Here is a 25,405-nt window from a genome sequence, read left to right on the forward strand (position 1 = left end):
ACTAGGCTACCTGTCGCCCCAATGATAATGCCGTTTAATCAGCTTCTTGATATGCCACACCTGTCAGGGGGATGAATTATCTTGGCAAAGGAGAAATGCTCACCAACAGAGATGTAAACAAAATTGTGCACAAAATTTGAGAAAAATGATATTTTTGTGCATATGAAACATGTCTGGGATTGTTTATTTCAGCTCATGAAACCAACATTTTACATGTTGCGTCTATATTTTTGTTCAGTGTAGAACTAGAGCTGTGACTTAAATTAGCTATATCTTTAAAAAAGTTACCATATTGTCAAGTTATTAGGAAATTAATATAGTTTGGCTTGCTGATATATGAGGTCATTGGAGGCCAGCAGTTCCATTTCATTAGGCAGCTCACGCTCAAAAAGAATGCCCTCGAACTTCTATTTTGATTCAAAAGCTACAGTAGGTAGCTAGCTAACTTTGTAGCCGCTATTTTCACACACAAATACGCTGGAAAATTGACTCACTTCATACCAGTGGTGGGGAATCTGCAACGAGTGATTTATAGGAGTCGCAATGATATGTCTGAGGTCCATAGAAAGGTACTTTTCAAATAAGGTAGCTAGCTAGTAGCTAACGTTAACTTTAGCTAGCATAGGTGTCGTTATAACGGTAACGTTAGCTAACTGTCAGTAACGTTAATGTTAGCCAAGTGTAAATTCGCAGTATTTGTAAACTATTAAATGGTAGATACCTTAACTTCGGATTAACAGGAATTTGGGCAAAATCTAAACATTTTTCTCTCTACTTTTTAAAATTAGGATTAATTCATGTTCAAACAGGTTCACGATATTTTAATTTCTTAAAGTGATAACGTTACTAACGTTAGACCGAACCAAAATATGGGTTTAGAGGAGATGTTGAATATGGCGATTATCCTTTAAACTGCCATTTACCATTTATTTCAATCTTAATTATGTCAAAATACTTCCAAAAAATGTCTAAATAAAAAGTTACATGCAACTTTTGTTTGGAAAGAATCTAGCTAAACGGGGTGGACTGGACCGGACCTCTGTCATCTCGGACAAACGCCAGATGGGCTGGTCCATTTTTTTATATATTTTTTGCATAGTGGGCCTGTCTTATTTTGTTATTTTTTCGCCAAAACTGGCTAATAATGGTGGCCTGAATGGAAAAAAATGGGACTTTGTGGGCGCCTTAATGAGGGATTTTAAAAACAATACATCGGCTAGATTCTTAACAGACAATGCATTTTTTGGGTTGCATGTAACTTTTCATTTAGACCTTTTTTTGAAGTACATACCGGCTGTAACGGCAGTAATGATGATCGCTGCTCAGCGAAACTCATTCTTTGGTAAATACCGAATATTATTACGCGTGAAAGCTGGTGAATGGCAAGTTGAATGGCTGCTTCATGAACTTATAGGAGAATCGCCATATTCAACATCTCCTGTATACCCAGATTCTGGTTCACATTAGGCCTATGGCTCAACATGAACTGTTGTGAAACACTTCTTTTAGGGCTCGAATTGAAGATTTGACACAACTCATTTATTTAATTTATTAATTTATACAGATGATCTCAATGAAATTGAAAATCAATTTTACAAGACAGGCCTGTCCAATAACAGACAGGCATACAGTGCCTTCAGAAAGTTTTCACACCCCTTGAGTTTATCCACATTGTGTTACAGCCTGAACACATTTTTATTTTGTGTCACTGATCAACACACAATACCCCATAATTGCAAAGTGGAATTATGTTTTTACAAATGTTTACAAATTATTAAAAAGTGAAAATCTGAAATGTCTTGAGTGAATAAGTATTTAACCCCTTTGTTATGCCAAGCCTAAATACTTTCAGGAGTAAAAATGTGCTTAACACGTCAAATAATAAGTTGCATGGACTCACTGTGTACAATAATAGTGTTTAACATGATTTTTGAATGACTACCTCATCTCTATACCCCACACCTACAGTAATCTGTAAGATCCCTCTGTCGAGCAGTGAATTACAAGCACAGATTCAACGACAAAGACCAGGGAGGTTTTCCGTAGATGGGTAGAAAAAAAAGCAGACGCTGAATATCCCTTTGAGCATGGTAAAGTTATTAATTACACTTTGGAAGGTGTATCAATACACCCAGTCACTACAAAGATACAGGAATCCTTCTTAACTCAGTTACCGGAGAGGAAGGAAACCGCACAGGAATTTCACCATGAGTCCAATGGTGATTTTAAACCAGTTACATAGTTTAATGACTGTGAAAGGAGAAAACTGAGGATGGATCAACAACATTGTAGTTACTCCACAATACTAACCTAAATGACAGAGTGAAAAGAACGAAGCCTGTACAGAATACAAATATTCCAAAACATACATCATGTTTGCAATTAGGCACTAATGTAATACGGCAACAAATTTGGCTAAGAAATTAACTTTTTGCCCTGAATACAGTGGTGTAAAAAGTACCCATCTATCATACTTTTATAGAAAATTACTCACGTAAAAGTGAAAGTCACGCGGGAAAATACTACTTGAGTAAAAGTTTTTAAAAGTATTTGGTTTCAAATATACTTAAGATCAAAAGTAAATGTTATTGCTAAAATATACTTAAGTATCAAAAGTAAAAGTATAAATCATTTAACATTCCTTATATTAAGCAAACCAGACAGCACAATTTTCTTGTTTTTTAAATTTACAGATAGCTAGGTGCACACTCCAACACTCAGACATCATTTACAAACCAAGCATTTGTGTTAATAAGTGAGTCCTCCAGATCAGAGGCAGTAGGGATGACCAGGAATGTTCTCTGTTTAGTGAGTCCTCCAGATCAGAGGCAGTAGGGATGACCAGGGATGTTCTCTGTTTAGTGAGTCCTCCAGATCAGAGNTTTAGTGAGTCCTCCAGATCAGAGGCAGTAGGGATGACCAGGGATGTTCTCTGTTTAGTGAGTCCTCCAGATCAGAGGCAGTAGGGATGACCAGGAGTGTTCTCTTAATAAGTGTGTGAATTGGACCATTTTCCTGTCCTGCTAAACATTCGAAATGTAACAAGTACTTTTGGGTGTCAAGGAAAATGTATGTAATAAAATGTACATTATTTTATTTAGGAATGTAGTGGAGTAAAAGTAAAAGTGTCACAAGTATAAATAGTAAAGTACAGATACACCAAAAAGTATTTTTACTTAAGTACTTTACACCACTGATACAAAGCATTATGTTTGGGGCAAACACATCACTGAGTACCAGTCTTCATATTTTCAAGCATGGTGGTGGCTGCATCATGTTATGGGTATGCTTGTCATTGGCAAGGACTAGGATTTTTTTTTTTTTATGATTAGTGCTAAGCACAGGTAAAATCCTAGAGCAAAACCTGGTTCAGTCTGCTTTCCAACAGACACTGGGAAATGAATTCACCTTTCAGCAGGACAATAACCTAAAACACAAGGCCAATTACTTGCCAATAGGAAATTGAATGTTCATGGCGGGCCTAGTTACAGTTTTGACTTAAATCATCTTGAACATCTATGGCAAGACTTGAAAATTGCTGTCTAGCAATGATCAACAACCAACTTGACAGAGCTTGAAGAATTTAAAAAAGAACAATGGGCAAATATTGTACAATCCAGGTTTGCAAAGCTCTTACAGACATACTCAGAAAGACTCACAGCTGTAATGTATTGACTCAAGGGGTTGAATACTTATCTAATCAAAATATATATTCTTGTTTTATTTTTGCATTAAAAAAAATGTAAAGAGTTTTTCTTCCACTTTGACATTATAGAGTATTTTGCATAGATCGTTGAAACAAATGACAATGAAATCAATTTTAATCCCACTTTGTAACACAACAAAATGTGGAAAAAGTCAGGGGGAGTGAATATTATCTGAATGCATTGTAGGCATATTAGAGAGAGATGATAGGCTGGGTATCTGGCCTATTAGAGAGAGATGATAGGCTGGGTATCTGGCCTATTAGAGAGAGATGATAGGCTGTATCTGGCCTATTTAGAGAGAGATGATAGCTGGTATCTGCCTATTAGAGAGAGATGATAGGCTGGGTATCTGGCCTATTAGAGAGAGATGATAGGCTGGGTATCTGGCCTATTGGAGAGAGATGATAGGCTGGGTATCTGGCCTATTAGAGAGAGAAGATGATAGGCTGGGTATCTGGCCTATTAGAGAGAGATGATAGCTGGTATCTGGCCTATTAGAGAGAGATGATAGGCTGGGTATCTGGCCTATTAGAGAGAGATGATAGGCTGTATCTGCCTATTAGAGAGAGAATGATAGGCTGGTATCTGGCCTATTAGAGAGAGATGATAGGCTGGGTATCTGGCCTATTAGAGAGAGATGATAGGCTGGGTATCTGGCCTATTAGAGAGAGATGATAGGCTGGGTATCTGGCCATTGAGAAGATGATAGGCTGGGTATCTGGCCTATTAGAAAGATGATAGCTGGGTATCTCCTATTGAGAGAGATGATAGGCTGGGTATCTGGCCTATTAGAGAGAGATGATAGGCTGGGTATCTGGCCTATTAGAGAGAGATGATAGACTGGTATCTGGCCTATTAGAAGAAGATGATAGGCTGGGTATCTGCCTATTGAGAGAGATGATAGGCTGGATCTGGCTATTAGAGAGAGATGATAGACTGGGGATCTGTCTATTAAGGAGATGATACGTGGTATCTGGCTATTAGAGAGAGATGATAGGCTGGGTATCTCGGCCTATTAGAGAGAGATGATAGGCTGGGTATCTGGCCTATTAGAGAGAGATGATAGGCTGGTATCTGGCCTATTAGAGAGAGATGATAGGCTGGGTATCTGCCTATTAGAGAGAGATGATAGGCTGGTATCTGGCTATTAGAAGAGAGATGATAGGCTGGTATCTGGCCTATTAGAGAGAGATGATAGGCTGGGTATCTGGCCTATTAGAGAGAGATATAGGCTGGGTATCTGGCCTATAGAGAGAGATATAGGCTGGGTATCTGCCTATTAGAGAGAGATGATAGCTGGGTATCGGCCTATAGAGAGAATTGGCTGGTATCTGGCCTATTAGAGAGGATGATAGGCTGTGATCTGATAAAGCACGGTGTGACAAACTGTTAATGTATTTGGGCTTTATCAAATACATTTGATTGATTGGTTAATAATTAGAGAGACATAATAGTTATTTTCATTTTCACAGGAAGTTAGAGTGAGAGAGGATGGGCAACAGCCACTCAGAGCAGGAACACGCCCGAGAAAGCCTGGAGGGGCGACACTGAGAAGGGAAAAGCGAAAGAGGCAAAAGACCACCACAGGTCACCCCTAAGCTCTTAAACCTGTGACCGCAGCTCAGTTCAAGGGCATCCCAGACTTCACTGTAAACATGGGGCAAGCTTCTCTGTGCTCAATGCAGGCACCCCATCTCTATCAAGTCTCTCCACAGAGAGCCCAGTGAGCATGCAGGCTGTTCCTACGTCCTCTGCTACCCTTCCTCTCCTTTCTGCGCATACCCCTATAAGCCCCCTCACCATCCCAGACAATGTCTTTACCAAAACCTCAGCCACAGGGCCCATCATCGCAGGAGGCAGCCCTGGCCCCAACCCTCAGCCAGCACAGCAGAGACTAGCACCAGTGGCCCCCAACCCTCAACCAACCCAGCAGAGACTAGCGGCAGTGGCCCAACCCTCAGCCAACCCAGCAGAGACTACGGCAGTGGCCCCCAACCCTCAGCCAACACAGCAAGACTAGCACCAGTGGCCCCCAACCTCAGCAACACAGCAGAGACTAGCACCAGTGGCCCCAACCCTCAGCCAACACAGCAGAGACTAGCACCAGTGGCCCCCAACCTCAGCCAACACAGCAGAGACTAGCACCAGTGGCTCCCAACCCTCAGCCACACAGCAGAGCCTAGCACCAGTGGCCCCCAACCCTCAGCCAACACAGCAGACTAGCACCAGTGGCCCCCAACCCTAGCCAACACAGCAGAGACTAGCGGCAGTGAAAGCAGTGATAAAGGCTTCACTTAGGTCTCCTCAGAATCCTGCCACCCCCACTCCCCAGCACAGACCCAGCCCACCCCACTGCCCCAGCCAAGACCCAGCCCAACCCCACTGCCCAAGCCAAGACCCAGCCCACCCCCACTGCCCCAGCCAAGACCCAGCCCACCCCACTGCCCCAGCCAAGACCCAGCCAACCCCACTGCCCCAGCCAAGACCCAGCCCAACCCCACTGCCCAAGCCAAGACCCAGCCCACCCCACTGCCCCAGCCAAGACCCAGCCCACCCCCACTGCCCAGCCAAGATCCAGCCCACCGCCACTGCCCCAGCCAAGACCCAGCCCACCGCCACTGCCCCAGCCAAGACCCAGCCTACCGCCAAGACCCAGCCCGCCACCACATCCCAGCCAAGACCCAACAAGATCTCCTCCTCAAAATATCACTGCCATGTCACCACTGATTCCTGATACTGCACCCAAGTCACCACAGATTAGGATTAGTCAACCCGATGGAACACGTATTACCCTTGATAACTGAAGTCTAAACTTAGAACCCTTTGTGGTGACACAAGCAGGAGCGACGGCACAAGCGGGAGCACGCGCACAAGGGAGCACGGCACAAGCGGGACACGGGCACAAGCGGGAGCACGGCACAAGCGGGAGCACGGGCACACGGCATTGAGAATAGAAAGTCTGTGCCTATATCACCACCAAATGGTTGTTACTAAACCCAGAGGAGATCCAGGAACCTGATGAACATCTACTACTCTTCATAAACGAAGGATGGACTTCCAGAGAACAAGAAAAGCAGCACCCCTAGTGGTGACACTGCAACAACAAGGGCACAATCAACAGCACTGAGAATAAACAGAAACCCACTGGTTCTCTCAAAGTGCTCCAAACTTTGTGCTCTCTAAAAAGATTCTGAAAAAGATTGAGCATAGGTGAGTCCCTGGTATGTCTGTCCCGCTACTGTCTGTCCTCTGTCTGTCTGTCCTCTACCTGTCTGTCCTCTGTCTGTCTGTTCCCTCTACCCGTCTGTCCTCTGTCAGTCTGTCCCTCTACCTGTCTGTCCTCTGTATATCTGTCCCTCTACCTGTCTGTCCTCTGTTAGTCTGTCCTCTACCTGTCTGTCCTCTGTCAGTCTGTCCCTCTACCGTCTGTCCTCGTTCAGTCTGTCCCTCTACCTGTCTGTCCTCTGTCTGTCTGTCCCTCTACTTGTCTGTCCTCTGTATGTCTGTCCCTCTACCTGTCTGTCCTCTGTCTGTCTGTCCCTTTGTCTGTCAGTCTGTATATCTGTCTGTCTGTCTGTCTGTCTGTCTGTCTGTCTGTCTGTCAAATCAATGTTATTTGTCACATATGCCAAATACAGCAGGTGTAGACCTTACCGTGAAATGCTTACTTATTAACCAACAATGCAGTTTTAAGAAAATAGAGTTAAGAAAATGTTTACAAATAAACGAAAGTAATATTTTTTTAGCAGTAACACAACAAAATAACAATAATGAGGCTATATACAGGGGGTACCTGTACCGAGTCAATGTGGAGGCTATATACAGGGGGTACCTGTACCGAGTCAATGTGGAGGCTATATACAGGGGGTACCGGTACAGATCAATGTGGAGGCTATATACAGGGGGTACCGGTACAGAGTCAATGTGGAGGCTATATACAGGGGGTACCTGTACCGAGTCAATGTGGAGGCTATATACAGGGGGTACCGGTACAGAGTCAATGTGGAGGCTATATACAGGGGGTACCGGTACCGAGTCAATGTGGAGGCTATATACAGCGGTACCTGTACCGAGTCAATGTGGAGGCTATACAGGGGGTACCTGTACCGAGTCAATGTGGAGGCTATATACAGGTACTGGTACAGAGTCAATGTGGAGACTATATACAGGGTGATACCTGTACAGAGTCAATGTGGAGGCTATATACAGGGGGTACCGGTACAGAGTCAATGTGGAGGCTATATACAGGGGGTACCTGCACCGAGTCAATGTGGATGCTATATACAGGGGGTACCGGTACAGAGTCAATGTGGAGGCTATATACAGGGGGTACCGGTACCGAGTCAATGTGGAGGCTATATACAGGGGGTACCGGTACCGAGTCAATGTGCGGGGGTACAGGTTAGTCGAGGTAATTTGTTCAGTAGGTAGGGGTGAAGTGACTATGCATAGATAATTAACAGTGAGTAGCAGCAGTGTAAAAACAAAGGGGGGTCAATTGTCCAGGTGACCATTTGATTAATTGTTCAGGAGTCTTATGGCTTGGGGGTAGAAGCTGTTAAGGAGCCTTTTGGTCCTAGACTTGGCACTCTGGTACCGCTTGCCGTGCTGTAGAAGAGAGAACAGTCTATGACTAGGGTGGCTGGAGTCTTTGACAATGTTTAGGGCCTTCCTCTGACACCGCCTGGTATAGAGGTCCTGGATGGCAGGAAGCTTGGCCCCAGTGATGTACTGGGCCGTACGCATTACCCTCTGTAGTGCCTTGCGGTTGGAGGCCGAGCAGTTGCCATACCAGGCGGTGATGCGACCAGGATGCTCTCGTTGGTGCAGCTGTAGAACTTATTGGGGATCGGGGGACCCATGCCAAATATTTTCAGTCTCCTGAGGGGGAATAGGCGTTGTCGTGCCCTCTTCACGACTGTCTTGGTGTGTTTGGACCATGATGCTTTGTTGGTGATGTGGACACCAAGGAACTTGAAACTCTCAACCCGCTCCATTACAGCCCCGTCGATGAGAAAAGGGGCGTGTTCGGCCCTCCTTTTCCTGTAGTCCACAATCATCTCCTTAGTCTTGCTCACGTTGAGGGAGAGGTTGTTGTCCTGGCACCACACGGCCAGGTCTCTGACCTCCTCCCTATTGGCTGTCTCATCGTTGTCAGTGATCAGGCCTACCACTGTTATGTCGTCAGCAAACTTCAAATCAAATCAAATTGTATTGGTCACATACACATGGTTAGCAGATGATAATGCGAGTGTAGCGAAATGCTTGTGCTTCTAGTTCCGACCGTGCAGTAATATCTAACAAGTAATCTAACAATTCCACAACAACTACCGTATACACATTTATTACATCCAATTATTCATTATTAAAGTGGCTAGAGATTTGAGTCAGTATGTTGGCAGCAGCCACTCAATGTTAGTGATGGCTGTTTAACAGTCTGATGGCCTTGAGATAGAAGCTGTTTTTCAGTCTCTCGGTCCCTGCTTTGATGCACTTGTACTGACCTCGCCTTCTGGATGAATAGCGGGGTGAACAGGCAGTGGCTCGGGTGGTTGTTGTCCTTGGTGATCTTTTTGGCCTTCCTGTGACATCGGGTGGTGTAGGTGTCCTGGAGGGCAGGTAGTTTGCCCCCGGTGATGCGTTGTGCAGACCTCACTACCCTCTGGAGAGCCTTACGGTTGTGGGCGGAGCAGTTGCCGTACCAGGCGGTGATACAGCCCGACAGGATGCATTCGATTGTGCATCTGTAAAAGTTTGAGTGTTTTCGGGGGACAAGCCAAATTTCTTCAGCCTCCTGAGGTGGAAGAGGCGCTGTTGCGCCTTCTTCACAACGCTGTCTGTGTGGGTGGACCAATTCAGTTTGTCTGTGATGTGTACGCCGAGGAACTTAAAACTTTCCACCTTCTCCACTACTGTCCCGTCGATGTGGATAGGGGGGTGCTCCCTCTGCTGTTTCCTGAAGTCCACAATCATCTCCTTTGTTTTGTTGACGTTGAGTGAGAGGTTATTTTCCTGACACCACACTCCGGGGGCCCTCACCTCCTCCCTGTAGGCCGTCTCGTCGTTGTTGGTAATCAAGCCTACTTAATGATGTTGTTGGAGTCGTGTTTGGCCACGCAGTCGTGGGTCTACAAGGAGTACAGGAGGGGACTGAGCACGCACCCCTTGGGCCTCCCTGTTCAGGATCAGCTTGGCAGACGTGTCAGGAAGTCCAGGATCCAGTTGCAGAGGGAGGTGTTTAGTCCCAGGATCCTTAGCTTAGTGATGAGCTTTGAGGGTACTATGGTGTTGAACGCTGAGCTGTAGTCAATGAACAGCATTCTCACATAGGTGTTCCTCTGTCTATCTGTCTGTCCCTCTGTCTATCTTAATATCTGTCTGTCTGTCCCTCCGTCTGTCTCTCTGAATATCTGTCTGTCCCTCTGTCTGTCTGTCCCCTGCTCTGTCTCTTCTGATCCCTCTGTCTGTCTTCCCTCTGTCTTGTAACTACCCTCCCATCTGTCTGTCTGTCCCCGAATGTCATCTGTCTGGTTGACCCTCCATCTGTTCTGACCCTCTGTCTTCGTCTGTCTGTTTCTGTCTGTCTGACCCTCTGTCTATCTTAATTTCTTCTGTCTGTCCCTCCGTCTGTCCTCTGAATATCTGTCTGTCTGTCCCTCGCCTGTTCTCTCTGAATATCTTGTCTGTCCCTCTGTTCTGTCTCTGTCCCTCTGTCTGATCCTCTGTCTGTCTGACCCTTCCATCCCTGTCTGTCTGTCCCAATGTCTATCTGTCTGTCTGACCCTCCATCTGTCTGACCCTCTGTTCTGTCTGTCTGTCCTGTCTGTTGTCTGCTGTCTGTCTGTCTGTCTGTCTTGATCTGTCTGTCTGGTTCTGTCTGCTCTGGTCTCGGTACCCTCGAGTCTGTCGTCTGTCCCTCTGTCTGTCTGACCCTCCATCTGTCTGTCCCTCTGTCTGTCTGACCCTCCATCTGTCTGTCCCTCTGTCTATCTGTCTGTCTGACCCTCCATCTGTCTGTCCCTCCATCTGTCTGTCTTTTTGGTTGTGTTTTAGATTCCTAGTACATTATGTGATTTGACCACGAGACTGAAGATGGGCATAAAAAATCAGGTGTAAAAAGAACCCATCTGTCAAAAGTAAAGTTACCTTCATAGAAAATGACTCAAGTAAAAGTGAAAGTCACCCAGTAAAATACTACTTGAGTAAAAGTCTAAAAGTATTTGGTTTTAAATATACTTAAGTATCAAAAGTAAAAATCATTTCAAATTCCTTATATTAAGCCAAACAGATGGCACAATTTTCTTTTTCTTACATTTACAGATAGCCAGGGGCACACTCAGACATCATTTACGAATGAAGCATTTGTGTTTAGTGAGTCCGCCAGATCAGAGGCAGTAGGGATGAGCAGGGATGTTCTCTTGATAAGTGCGGGAATTTTACAATTTTCCTGTCCTGCTAAGAATTAAAAATGTAACGAGTGCTTTTGGGTGTCAAGGAAAATGTATGCAGTAAAAAGTACATCATTTTCTTTAGGAATGTAGTGAAGTAAAAGTAGTCAAAAAATATAAATAGTAAATTACAGATAGCCCACAAAAACGACTTAAGTAGTACTTTAAAGTATTTTTACTTAAGTACTTTAGAACACTGTTAAGTGGTTTTAATACATATTTTTTACTACTACAATAAGTGCCTTTTTGGTGTCGTTTGTTTATAGGCGTCAGTCAGGTTGTCATGTTCCCCAATCCTCTCCCTCCTCAGGATGGAGTATATGAAGAAGCAGGAGAGTCTGCCTCCCCCTCCCAGCCCACTGAGGCAGGCTGCAGTCAGGGCAGCTCTGAACGGAGTCCCCTTCATCGAGGCTGTCAAAACTTCCACGCCTAAAGTCAAGCCTGCTCACAGAGAGGCCAAGGCCCAGAAAGCCAAGACCTCCAAATCAGACTATAACTTTAACACTACTACCCAGACAATACAACCAGCATGCCAGCCACAGAACAACCCAGAGCCTGCTAGCAAACCAGACAAACCAGCTGTCCCAAATGCTGCCTCACTTGTCCCAAACAACTTATCCTTTTCTCTTGGGACTACAACACCTTCAGCACAAACCCAGAAAGAAAAACAGTCTAAAGCCCAACCTCAGACTAAAGCAGCCCCTGAGGCTCAGGGCGCTGGTAGCACCTCGACCAGTTGCACCACGAGCGTCACCGGTAAACCAGCTGGAATAGGAACCAGCAGCCGGCTCACCTTCTCTCCCAACTCTGTGAGCGGACGTGCCCAGGCTGCCAGACTGAGGCTGAAGCAGATGAGAGAGGACAGGTCCAGGGCTCAGCCAGCAGAGGACGGGTCCAGGGCTCAGCCAGCAGAGGGCAGCAGAGAGGACAGGTCCAGGGCTCAGCCAGCAGACGGCGGCAGAGAGAACCACCTCTCTACTGAGCCACTCAGAGCTTCACATCGAGCTCCAGTTCAACCCCCACCACGACCCCTCACACCAGGACCAGCTCCATCTTCAACACGACCCCTCACACCAGGACCAGCTCCATCTTCAACACGACCCCTCACACCAACACCAACCCTAAGCCAATATCGAGGTCCTATCACCACCAAGCAGGGACAGAAGCCCTCAAGAGGACAGCCAGAAGCCAGACCCACTACAGAGGGCAAGAAACAGCCAGAGGTCAAACCCTCTACAGGGGGCAAGAAACAGCCAGAGGTCAAACCCTCTACAGAGGGCAAGAAACAGCCAGAGGTCAAACCCACTACAAAGCAAAAACAGCCAGAGGTCAAACCCTCTACAGAAGGCAAGAAACAGCCAGAGGTCAAACCCTCTACAGAAGGCAAGAAACAGCCAGAGGTCAAACCCTCTATAGGGGGCAAGACACAGCCAGAGGTCAAACCCTCTACAGAAGGCAAGAGTCCACAGCAGCAGCAGGAGGGAGTCAGGGAAGCATCCGGAGTCACCAGGACACACTACACTAACTGGTACGTATCGAATACCCAGTTGCCCTCCTTTACAGAGCCCATGGTTGCCGAGGCAACGCAGCCGATGGACAGGTATCAGAAGTATGCTAATGAGTTCCATTATCCTGACGGCAGAGGCGTGGTAGACTTCTCCAAGTTCAGCATGTCTACAACACTTGGCGGTAAGGTGACGGTGAGAGAGGTAGATGATCCTACAGAGGTAGACACAGCCTTTGAGGAGTGGTACAGTGGCATCAACCCTTTCACACCTAAAACTACTACTACTACTGCTGCTGCCGTACCCACTACCCAGCTACCCCAAGCCTCAGACTCAAAACCCCCTCCAGACACCCCAGCCAAGGCTCCTCCCGCCCAGTCCAGGAAGAAACAGACACGAGCAGTGGCTCAGTCCGGGAGGGAAGAACAGGTGAAGACAAAGGATGCCAAGAAAGAGGAGACAATTGAGGATATCCCATCAGCCTCTCCTCTGTCTCCCAAGTGCCCCCCTCGCCCATCAGGCTGCTGGCACCCGTTCACGGTGGATAGGTCCTGCTCGCGCCAGGCCCGCTGCCAACACCGTGCCACTAACGCAGCGCTGCCATCTAACGTCACCAAGTGGTGAGTCACACTAACACACTTCAACCTAGCCTAGCTACCTACCAAACTACACAGCTTTGGCTCCATCATTTGATATCTCATTCCCCTTGTGAGTGTAACGTGATATAACACTATTGATATGTGTCAAGCTATGGCAGCAAGTCACAGAGGAAAGAAAATATCCTATTCCATTCCTATACTAGCTTGATCATTTCTAGTCGCCCCCCCCAAAATTGGAGAAAGACAACCTCTCTTCCTCATCTCTCTCCCATCAGGTTGAACGTGAGCAGGAACTACCTGTGTGAGCCTCCCTGGGTCACCACGGCAACCCTAGCCGCCTCCCTAGCGCTGAGAGAGAGAAGAGAGACTCGCTAGTGACAACACACGTTCATTCACAAATACTGGAGGAAATATTTATACAGAGTAGTACAGTAGTCATGTTAAGTCACCTGTTAAATTACACTGAAAATTATAAAAGTAGACCATGAGTCAGAAAAAAAAAAGATTTTATTTTAAAATGTTGATAATCTTTCAGAAACAAACATTTTGTATTTTCCAGATTAATTAGATTACAAACCATTGAGGAGGTGGAGCAAGACATTAAACAAATACTTTTACAGCAATTCTCTTCGTCAGTGGCCAGGGCATTGAAACCCCCAGAGTTTTAAGATGATACCTCAGAGGACAAGGAGAAGCCAATAGCAGGTGTAATGCAGGAACGTCAACCATTTAGAGACACGTGGAAGACCACCACTATATTGGCCACTGTGCTTCAGCACACTATGAATTAGTAAATGGACTTGAGAGGAAAATGGCAAATTACACCCTATTCCCTAGACATAAACCCTCCAAAACGTTCCTCAAAGCAGTCAGGGTAAATGGAAACTTGGGACATTAGAATGTGCCAACACGTCAATCTTTAAACTCAGGGTAATTCCTAAAAGGTGGACAAAGCTGTCAGGAGCCGCTGAACAGACTGGCCTTAGTTGTGAAGTGATGACTTTATTTCAGTACATTACTGCGATGCGTAAACACACTGTCAGACTAGGATGTAAAAAAACACACGCCTCGTCTCTTTATCGGAGCCGTGAGAAGCAGGTTCAGTGGTACAGAATGACAAAGTGTCGGAAAATCTACCAGTCTGACAATCTGTCAACATTTGAGGACTATATGTATGTATGTGTCTGTGTCATGAATATATAGCTAGCTTCTGTAGTACGGCGCCCTCTCTACACAATCATCTCCAGCTGCCGTGCATATTCGATGACCTGCGTAGCCAGCTCGGTGGAGGGGATGTTGACTTCCTCTGTCCTCTGCTGTTGGTTGCTGAACGAGTAGTAGTCATCTGGGCTCTGGGTCCAGCCCCTCTGTAACACAGACAACTTTAATATGACGAGAGGCTTTGGGTCCAGCCCCGCTGCAACACATGACAACTTTAATATGACGAGAGGCTCTGGGTCCAGCCCCTCTGTAACACAGACAACTTTAATATGACGAAGGCTTGGGTCCAGCCCCGCTGCAACACAGACAACTTTAATATGACGAGAGGCTCTGGGTCCAGCCCCTCTGTAACACAGACAACTTTAATATGACGAGAGGCTTTGGGTCCGCCCCCTAACACAGACAACTTTAATATGACGAGAGGCTCTGGGTCCAGCCCCTCTGTAAACACAGACAACTTTATATGACTGAGAGGCTTTGGGTCCAGCCCCGCTGAACACAGACAACTTTAATATGACGAAGGCTCTGGGTCCAGCCCTCTGAACACAGACAACTTAATATGACGAGAGGCTCTGGGTCCAGCCCCGCTGCAACACAGACAACTTTAATATACGAGAGGCTCTGGGTCCAGCCCCTCTGTAACACAGACAACTTTAATATGACGAGAGGCTCGGGTCCAGCCCCCTGAACACAGACAACTTTAATATGACGAGAGGCTCTGGGTCCAGCCCCTCTGTAACACAGACAACTTTAATATGACGAGAGGCTCTGGGTCCAGCCCCGCTGAACACAGACAACTTTAATATGACGAGAGGCTCTGGGTCCAGCCCCGCTGTAACCAGACACTTTAATATGACGAGAGGCTTGGGTCCAGCCCCGCTGCAACACAGACAACTTAATATGACGAGAGGCTCTGGGTCCAGCCCGCTGCAACACAGACAACTTTAATATGACGAGAGGCTCTGGGTCCAGCCCCGCTGCAACACAGACAACTTTAATATGACGAGAGGCTCTGGTCCAGCCCCCTCTGTAACACAGACAACTTTAATATGACGAGAGGCTCTGGGTCCAGCCCCGCTGTAACACAGACAACTTTAATATGACGAGAGGCTCTGGGTCCAGCCCCTCTGCAACACAGACAACTTTAATATGACGAGAGGCTCTGGGTCCAGCCCCGCTGCAACACAAGACAACTTTAATATGACGAGAGGCTCTGGGTCCAGCCCCGCTGTACACAGACAACTTTAATATGACGAGAGGCTCTGGGTCCAGCCCCGCTGTAACCAGACAACTTTAATATGACGAGAGGCTCTGGTCCAGCCCGCTACAACACAGACAACTTTATATGACCGACGAGGATCTTGGTCCAGCCGCTACAACACAGACAACTTAATATGACGAGAGGTCTGGGTCCTAGCACCCGCTGCTACATGCCACCCAGACAACGTTAACTAGCTGACGAGAGGTCTTGGTTCCAGCCGACGCTACCAACAAGACAACTTTTCAACTATGACGCGACGGCTCTGGGGTCCACAGAACCCCGCTCACAAACACAGACAACTTTAATATGACGAGAGGCTCTGGGTCCAGCCCCGCTGTAACACAGACAACTTTAATATGACGAGATGGGACTAAACTCAAGTTCTAAGGATCGCCCATTCTCTCAAATCCAGGGGCATGTTCAGTTAGCCTGGTCCCAGATCTGTTTATGCTGGAAAAGCTAACTCCTATGGTCCTTTGTCAAGCACAAACAGATCTTGGACCAAGGTTAGTGTTCAGTAGGGTACAGAACAGAGTAAAACAGACATGAACTAACCTTGTTGGCATACTCTGTCATGTTGTTTGGGGAGGAGAAGAAAAGTACTCTGGTAGCTTCGTTGAACTGAATCTGTTTATAAGCCTTTTCTATGCACCCAGCAATCTCATCACTGAAACAGAGAAGAAACACACATTGTATTGTCATTGTCGGACCACCAAGATGACTCATCCAATCCAAGCATCTTATCGTTTCCAGGCAAAATATTCATTCATCCAATGTCATGCTGTTACTTACCGGATGGTGTCAAGCAGAATGTCTATGAAGAAGGTGTAGCTCTCAGCGGGGATGTTACCTTTGGCCAGAAACACCTTGTTGTAACTTCCCTCCATCAGGTACTGACAGGAAATTAACAAACAGTTCAAAACAGACATTCTACAAGCCAGTTCTACACATGGAAGTTACATGGCTCCACAAAGATAAGCAAAGAAGAAATGAGAAAAGAACAAATGAAGAAGCCATCTCCAAGGTGAACATTTGAATTCCTGCTGAAGATATTTAAGTCAATGAAGGCCAGAATATGACTCTTCTTGGGGAGATAATGAGGGCCTGAAGCAGCAGCAGTTACCTGCTCTAAGGAGACAGGGTGGCGGATGTAGACATTGGTCTGGATGTCTTTAGCAGTCAGCCTCTCCAGCTCTGTGTGGAACTCTGACACACGGTTCTGGGACAGCAGAAAGAGGAGGTTCAGACCCAGCAGCTGGTGCATGTAGGCCGACTCTGGCAACTCATCCCTGGACGGAGGGAGAAAGTGAGAGACACTGATCTAGTTGATTGAACAAGCATAGGTTAAGATGCTCTGGGAATATATAAAGATTAAAAGTTATTATTTTGAACATGAACCCAAACAAATAAGTGACATTTACTTGTAATCAAAGTAGTAACATTTGAGCTGGGCCATGTATCTCTCAAAGGAAGGGATGTCCTTCTTCAGAATAGCCCACAGAGCCCCGATCTCCAGAACATCACCTGAGAAACAACAAATCTGTTAGCCACTGTTGTCATCCAGTTGATATATGATCAAACCCTGATATCTTAAAGTTATCACACACTGAAATTATTCTGCTGATTCTGAGCAATGACTCCGGAAAGTCCTTCCTATTGACAAGCATGTAGGAAGACATGTCAACAACAACAAAAATATGAGGCAGCTAGCCTCTTCGCCCCGGGAGACCTGTACAGTTCCCGTCGCTGACGACAACATCCCGCACCCAGAAAACATATTTACCAGCTCTCTGGTTGACCCGTTTCAGGCTATAGAATGTGTGAACTATGGTCAAAATAAAATGTTTACATCAATTTTCTGATGCTCACTCCCTAGTCCCTGTGGTTGCCATGAGAGATTAGTGCCTGATCCAAGATGGCAGTGCACCTTTAGGGAAATATGATGTGAATTCAGTCAACTCCGGAAAAGTTGGATATAAACATTATTTTCACACGTTGTATAGCCCGAAACAACTGGTAAGGCATTCCAGATTTGTGATGAGAAAAGTTTCTGGGAAATAGATCAACCAGAGGGCTGGTAAATATGTTTCGGGGTACGGAATGTCACCTTTGGCGACGGGAGATCAATATCTAACTTTAGTGCATTTCCAAGTAACATGATAATTCAGATGGCCACTCCAACTTCACTCTCATGTGGGTGCTAGCAAACAGGCTAGGTAGTGCCAGGTATTAAACAGACAGTAGGGTCTGGAAGCTCTATTGAGCTTCGATTGGTCAATAACGTTGCAATATCACAGAGTATTCGCATACGGTTAATCTTTCCCAGAGAAGAAGAGAGGCGCCCAACTCAGCAGAAAAACGGTCTCCTTCCAGCAGGTGGTGTATTTTCATTGTTTCGCCCACCAAGCAAGGGATTTTTGTATAATGTCAATGTGTCAAATTTTGTAGACAAAAAACCTGATGGCTTACTTGTTGCGTGATGTTTATTTGATCTAATAGAAGTTTCATAATATTTAAGTTGTTATGAGTGTTCTGATATAAATAGGACACGTGACGTTCCAGCCACTTGGAGAAAACACACTTTATATCAGCGTTTTCTCCAGATAGCTACGCATATTCAGAGCACGCGGTTAGATTCCCTCTTCTTTCAATCCAGGCGGTTGACGTCAAGAACCCACATCGAATATTCAGAAAAGGATTTACAATAATAAGATGTATCCACCAATCCAAAGAATGGATAGACAGGAACTAGACAGCACAACTGTGCCGCTTTGTGGACAACGACTCCCACTCTTAGGGCCGAGAGACATCTTGTTAGTGTATCCATAATCTTCGGCTTTTCCCTCCCTCTGCATTGCTCAAAGGTCCCTCCAATTCCCTCAATTGAAAATAAACGGGGCTCCGTTGTTTCCTCGCCCCCATCGTGTTGTGTGTAAATGCACTGTTACAGGTCTGACTGAGAGAAGAAGCTAGGAGTTAGCTGGGTCATTCCAACTGTAAGGTGCCATTCGGACCTCAACTTTTGAATGAATATATATCAGAAAAGGGACATGTTTGACTTCCACATCAGCATTTTGGTCAAGCTCAGGCACTTACAAAAAAATGTGGGTGCATTTTCCAATTTGTTATGTGCATAATCCTAACAGGGAGGAACCTAACAGGGTTGTAAATGTTGAGCCTAAATTGGCAATAACTCTGAGTGAAAATGACGGAGCTAGCATATTGGTGAACACTTGAACAGGATTTTAACCTCTAAACATATTTTAACATTTACAGACTAACAACATGAAGGTAAAGGTCCTGACCTTATATTTAAAAGCTTTTAAAAATCCACATTTGACACTAAATAAGAAGTTATATTTCCTGGGGCCAGAAAAGGCACCGCATTGTAGGAACGTTGGCCAGTTAGCATTTTGTTGTGATGACTAGTAACTTACGAGCTAAAATAAGCTGCTGTTTGGTGAGCTTAGTTCCAGTCGTTGGTAAGAAGTTTAACTCCAATAACGAGATCTGTAGAAAGAAATAGCAACGGACGGTTGATATCTTTGTAAAACAGTTGGTTACGTTAGCTTAGCTAACGTTAGCTAGCAATACTAGTTAATTGACAAAATACCGTATAATTTAGGTTCGAGGGTGAAGAGACTAAATATTGTAATAGCCTTTACCTTGAGCTTGCTCAAAATTTCTCCACATTTGTTCAGATTTGGATTTTTCTTGTTCCATTCCGTTTTCAATGTTTCATATAGCCCCGCGGTCTCTTTCAATACAGACGCCATGGTGATTCTGCAAAATGTACGACACCGGACGCTCGGAATACAGTACGCAACTGTCGTAAAACAGCGCTGTTGCTGTTGCCGAAGAGTATCTATTATATTGACAAGATAGTCAAGTGACCACTCTAACAATGGAAATACATTTCCGAACATGTTTATTTTCTTGTCTGAATATTCCCGAGATCGACACATTCTCACATAGCCGTTGCTAAATCATAAATTGACACTTCAGTGTTGTGCTGTTTATTTCTGATTGTTTTCAAAAGCCTATGAAGATGTCCAGATGAAAGCATAAATGCAATTTGTTGACCCCCGAAACACCTTAGACTTGGATACACATTATCCCGAATAAAAACGTCTGTTAAATTCGCTGCTCTGTATTGCTAGTTTTTAGTTTTAGGGAATTATCGGATATACATCACCAAAATGTCGATAATAAAGGTGCTAACATGGTAGCCGTTCTAAAACATGGCCAAAACGGATATTGTATGTGTGTTAACTTGATTTAACTAGGCAAGTCAGTTAATGACAAATTCTTATTTACAATGACGGCCAAACCCAGACGACCCTGGGCCAATTGTGCACCGCCCAATGGGACTCCCAATCACGGCCGGTTGTGATGCAGCCTGGATTCGAACCAAGGACTGTAGTGACACCTCTTGCACTGAGATGCAGTGCCTCGGGAGCCCTAAATAGTCTAGCTACTATTTAATCCACAGATTGACTGTTTTAGGGAACAACACTGTTCTCATAGCATGTGACATTCATTTAAAACAAAGGCAGTTCTTTGTCTAGTACATACAAAATCAACAGCAATAGTAAAAAAAAAAAAAAGTTAAAAAGGTGAATCAACAAATACATGTATTCTTGTGTGTCAACAACAGGTACAACTCCGATATAAAGTATTTTTTTTTCATAGTTGCGAAATGTCACGTGCGCCCACTTAAATCAGTGCATTTGTAACAACCTAACAATTACGAAATGTATATTCGATTAAATAAGCCACACGTAGCAAATTAGCAATTACAGTTGTTGAACAGATTCGACACTCGTTGACCTCTATACAAAAATTCCTCACGTCGTGAGTTTATTTTTCTGGACAGATTTTGGGCCGAGTAAACCCTCTTGCTTCGCCTCTTCCTCTCTGCTATAACTCTCTTCTTCTACGTTCGAATTCTAGTGCAAATGGTGCGTTCATACCTCCTACAGGCCGGCATAACATCGTCGTGTTTCTGAAAAATAGAAAACATCTTTATAAAAATCTTTATGTCCATTAGATGGCGCTCATTCAAAGTTAAATATATCCAAAGTCCTTTACATACTTTTAATCCTTCACGGGGCGTCTTGGTGAGGAATTCCCCATGTATCCGCCCAATGACGTGGTTGGAGACCCCTTTTTAGTGGGCTGTTCTTTGGGGGTGTTCCATGCTCTGTATGGTCCCCATATGCCTTCGTCTTGACGCCATGTGAATGCCACGTATAATGTTTTGTGTGTGTGCGTGTGCGTGTGTGTGTGGGGGGAAAAAAATACATTTTCCACCATCAACTGTTTTTGAGCAACTAAATCGTTTTGAAACAGCTCATGAGGAAATGTCAAGACATTTGCTCCACATTATTGTTGTGTTGGAAAGGCAACACTGTTCTTGTCAGCAGAATTGCCCGTTGATCTGATTAGGAAATCTGGGAAAAGGTTAGTGTGTTATCCAAAGAAGAGATTTTCTACAGGGCTTGGACATATCTTGTCTATTTGAAACTGTCTGGTGGAAATTAGTAGCAGCAGACCAGACCCCGTCCAAGACACGCACAAACAGAGCAGGTCATGGGTACGGCCTAAACATCTTGTTCCTAGGGAAAAGTCCAAATAGGGGGATGTTGTTAATGCCTATAATAAAGGTAGTGTCTAGAGGCTGAGCCTGAGCCCAAGGAAACTTAGCGGACCCCAGGAAAGCTGATATTAATAGTTCTCGGGCCAGCCCACCACATTCCTAGCATGTGAGTCACACTGTACACTAGGAGAGAGAGGGGGGAGAGAGAGAGAGAGGGGGGAGAGAGAGAGAGAGAAAGAGAGAGAGACAGGGGGAGAGAGAGAAAGAGCGAGGGGTAGTAGAGAGAGAAAGGGAAAGATAACGAGAGGGGGGGAGAGAGGGGGAGACAGGGCAAGAGAGCGGGGGAAGGAATGACTGTTTCTCATTTGTATTTCTTTCCATGGAGGAGTGAAAGAGGCAGGCAGGGAGGGAGACCAGACCCCTCCCTCCCTACGCAAACCTTAAAAGCCTACACACACACACACACACATTTTAGAGGCACTTACACTAGAAAGAATTTAACAGAGTATAAACAGAGAGTATACTGATACCTCATGATCTACTGGGCTGTATGTCAGTTGGTTAAACCTGGGACTGCTTGAACTAGAAGGCTGGAGAGAGATTTGGATACGTTTTTTTTTTTTCTTGGCGTGTTTGTGTTCAAGGGAGAACGGGAGTGAGTGAGTGAGTGTACCACTGGAAAATGGTGGTATGGGGTTTTGGCCTGGAGCACTGTGACTCACTGTTTATCTGACTGTCATTGAGGAACCAAGTGAACATTATACTGTTGCTATAGAGGAGAATCAGCCTGTGTCCACTGCTATGCCCTGTTTGAAATATAAAATATAGTTTTTACTGTGTTGCCTAAATATGGTATGTTCTGTATCTATATCCTGTTTTGTGTCCAGATGGGATATTTATTAAGGAACGCTTAACATTCTACTGTTACACTGTTACACACATGCAGATATTGAAAAAAATTATATTTGCCTCGTGCTACACACTTAGTCAAAGTGCGTCTAGCTACTATTTAATCCACAGATTGACTTGGATCTCTTTCCTTTCTCTAAACACCGATGAATTCGACTTCATCTCCTCTTCATTCTGAACAAGAGGTTATCGGAGGTCATCAGAGAAAGAACACAGTCCATACCGTTTATTAGGCAATGATAATAATACAACAAGTAGCAGTTGGTGAAGCTAGCTGTGTACAGTAGTCAGTAAAATAGATAAACAAACCAAACTGTTTTAGGGAACAACACTGTTCTCATAGCATGTGACATTCATTTAAAACAAAGGCAGTTCTTTGTCTAGTACATACAAAATCAACAGCAAAAAATATATCTAATGAATCAAAAAATACATGTATTCTTTTTTGCCATGAGAGAAAGAAAAAAGTATACGAGGAAAAATGGCACGTTACTGTAAAACTATGGCACGTTACTGTAAAACGATGGCACGTTACTGTAAAACGATGGCACGTTACTGTAAAACTACGCATATGGCACGCTTACTGTAAAACTATGGCACGTTTACTGTAAAACTATGGCACGTTACTGTAAAACGATGGCACGTTACTGTAAAACTATACTATAGAAATGCTGTAATGTCACTGGTTAGACCAGTTCCCCTACACGACAGACAGACAGAAGAGATGACTAAACAAGCTTCATACTAGTAGCAGCGTATAGACGAAGACTATGACACCAGTGGGTTATCACTCCTAGATCATGGCTCGTAGATCCTAGATGGTAGGACTGCGCATTATTTCACACGGTCTAGCTGCTTACTCTCACTCGCTTCTTCGCATGTATCTTGGGGAGTAGGTAGCGTGTATTAACTACATCACTCACAACTAGACTAAATAGCAATCTCGAGAGGTAGGGTAAAAAGGAAAGACAGAAGTACGAGAGAGTAATTACGTCACCTAGTGAGTCATAAGTGCATGCCTGAGAGGAACATGGTGCAGAGAGATGACGCGACGAGCGTACGTCATATCCAAACGTAGGTAAGTTACAGTGGCACAGGGAGTCCTGTTACGTGTCAGTCAGTGCACTGCACCACGAGGGAGCGCCTAACAGGGAGTCCTGTTATTCATGTCACTCACTCAAGGAGGGTGTCGAAGCTCTCAGGGTATGTAACACGCCTATGCATGTGAAGATTGTGCGGACGAGATTATGGTTATAAAAGAGTGCAGGATACAATGGTCGGAGTTCCTCGGTACTACTATGAGACATCTGTGTGAGAATATAACATATACACACTAGAAGGCGGCACAAACAGGGAGTCTGTTACTGTCCACCTATTGGGCAACAGGGAGTCTTACGAAATGATGACTTACGTTGTGGTTAACGTCACTGCTAGTTAAGGGAGAGAGCAAGAAGTCGTCGGTCAGCAGTAGAGTGTAGTAGTGTACGAATGTTGAGGTAGACTGGATGAATGTACGTAGTGGAGAGTACTCGATCAGTAGGAGTGACAGAGTCGAGAGGTGAGTAGAGATACTGTAGTTGGTTGTAAGAATCGTAGTAAAGTGAGTACGCTAGGTGAAGTGAGGGGCAACGTGGGGATGGAGAGTTCTGAGGATGATAGCTGAAGTGTAAGTTCAGTCGTAGTAGGAAGGTCGCTAGTACAGAGGAGTGTGAAGTAGTGCTCGACTGAGTTTAGCGTAGTGTCACGACTAGAATGTGGTGTGCTACGATGTGAAGTGTCACGCACTGTTAGAACGTTGTACGTAGTGTGACAGGAGATAGGGGAAACAGGAGTCCTGTTACTGTCCACTAGGGGCAACAGGGAGTCCGTTACTGTCCAGTAGGGGCAACAGGGATTTCCTGTTACTGTCCACTAGGGGCAACAGGGAGTCCTGTTACTGTCCAGAGGGGCAACAAGGAGTCTGTTACTGTCCACTAGGGGCTACAGGGAGTCCTGTTACTGGTCCAGGTAGGGCAACAGGGAGTCCTGTTTACTGTCCACTAGGGGCAGACAGGAAGTCCTGTTTATGTCCAGTGGGGCATACAAGGGAGTCCTGTTACTGTCCACTAGGGGCAACAGGGAGTCCTGTTACTGTCATAGGGCAACAGGGAGTCCTGTTTACTGTCACTAGGGGCAACAGGGAGTCCTGTTACTGTCACTAGGGCACAGGGGAGTCCCTGTTACTGTCCCACTAGGGCAACAGGGAGTTCCCTGTTAGCTGTCGCACTAGGGGCAACAGGGTAGTCCTGTTACTGTCCAGTAGGTGTTGGTTCTGCTAGGGTGTTTCTGGACGGGATGGTGGATGGGCCTAAGAATCTGCCTGTCATTCTAAAGGTTTGAATCCAACTAAAAAAAAATGTTTTAAGCTATCCCAAACTAAACCGTTAACCTTAAACCATTCAGAGTTCATGTCTACCTTAACCATTCAGAGTTCATGTCTAACCTAACCATTCACAGTTAATGTCTAACAATTAACGCATCAGAGTTAATGTCTAACCTTAAGCGCATTCAAGTAAATGTCCTAACCTTAAACCATTTCAGAGGTTTAATGTCTAACTCTTAACCATTCAGAGTTATATGTCTAACCTTAACCATTTTCAGAGTTAATTTTGTCTAACCTTAACCATTCACAGTTTAATGTCTTAACCTTAACCAATTCAGCCGTTAATGTCCTAACCTTAACCATGTCAAGAGTTAATGCCTAACGCTTAACACATTCAGAGTTAATGTCTAACCTTAACCATTCAGGTTAATGTCTCTTAACCATTCAGAGTTAATGGCCTAACCCTCCCCCTCCAGTAGATTTCTCTTGCAGAAGTAGTAATGGGGTAAAGTGTGATAGGTAGACTGTAAACAAGCCCGTCTAGAATGTTACTCCTCTCATCAACACACTTTACACTTAGGTCCCTAAATGTTCCCCTATTAGTCCACTGGTGGAGGAAATATGGTACCATTTAGTTAGGTCCCTAATGTCTCCACTATGGTCAACTGTGGAGGAAATATGGTACCATTTAGTTAGGTCCCTAATGTCTCCCTATGGTCACTGTGGAGGAAATATGGTAGCCAATATTTAGTTAGGTCCTAAATGCCTCCCTATGGTCATGTGGAGGAAATATA

General features: G+C 45.0%; 1 protein-coding gene across 4 annotated transcripts; it reads right to left on the reverse strand.

Annotated features, from left to right (window-relative positions):
• Positions 1-13,748: 13,748 nt before the first annotated feature.
• Positions 13,749-19,575, reverse strand: psmd8 (proteasome 26S subunit, non-ATPase 8). 4 transcript variants are annotated; one of them, XM_070442625.1, is made up of 8 exons: positions 19,407-19,575; positions 19,179-19,251; positions 17,163-17,265; positions 16,865-17,030; positions 16,534-16,634; positions 16,297-16,408; positions 15,345-15,359; positions 13,749-14,611 (listed from the first exon to the last, which is right to left on the reverse strand). In XM_070442625.1, exons 1-8 carry the CDS (start codon positions 19,515-19,517, stop codon positions 14,489-14,491), a joined length of 804 nt encoding a protein of 267 aa, XP_070298726.1. In that variant the 5' UTR covers positions 19,518-19,575; the 3' UTR covers positions 13,749-14,488. The 4 variants fall into 4 exon arrangements, with proteins under 4 accessions (XP_070298726.1, XP_024002117.1, XP_024002119.1 ...); XM_024146349.2 differs by lacking the exon at positions 15,345-15,359 and having other exon boundaries at positions 13,749-14,626; XM_024146351.2 differs by lacking the exons at positions 13,749-14,611; positions 15,345-15,359 and adding an exon at positions 15,560-15,607.
• Between the last annotated feature and the right edge of the window lie 5,830 nt (positions 19,576-25,405).

Source organism: Salvelinus sp. IW2-2015, unplaced genomic scaffold (assembly GCF_002910315.2).
Source record: "Salvelinus sp. IW2-2015 unplaced genomic scaffold, ASM291031v2 Un_scaffold16372, whole genome shotgun sequence".
Classification (NCBI taxonomy): Eukaryota; Metazoa; Chordata; class Actinopteri; order Salmoniformes; family Salmonidae; genus Salvelinus; species Salvelinus sp. IW2-2015.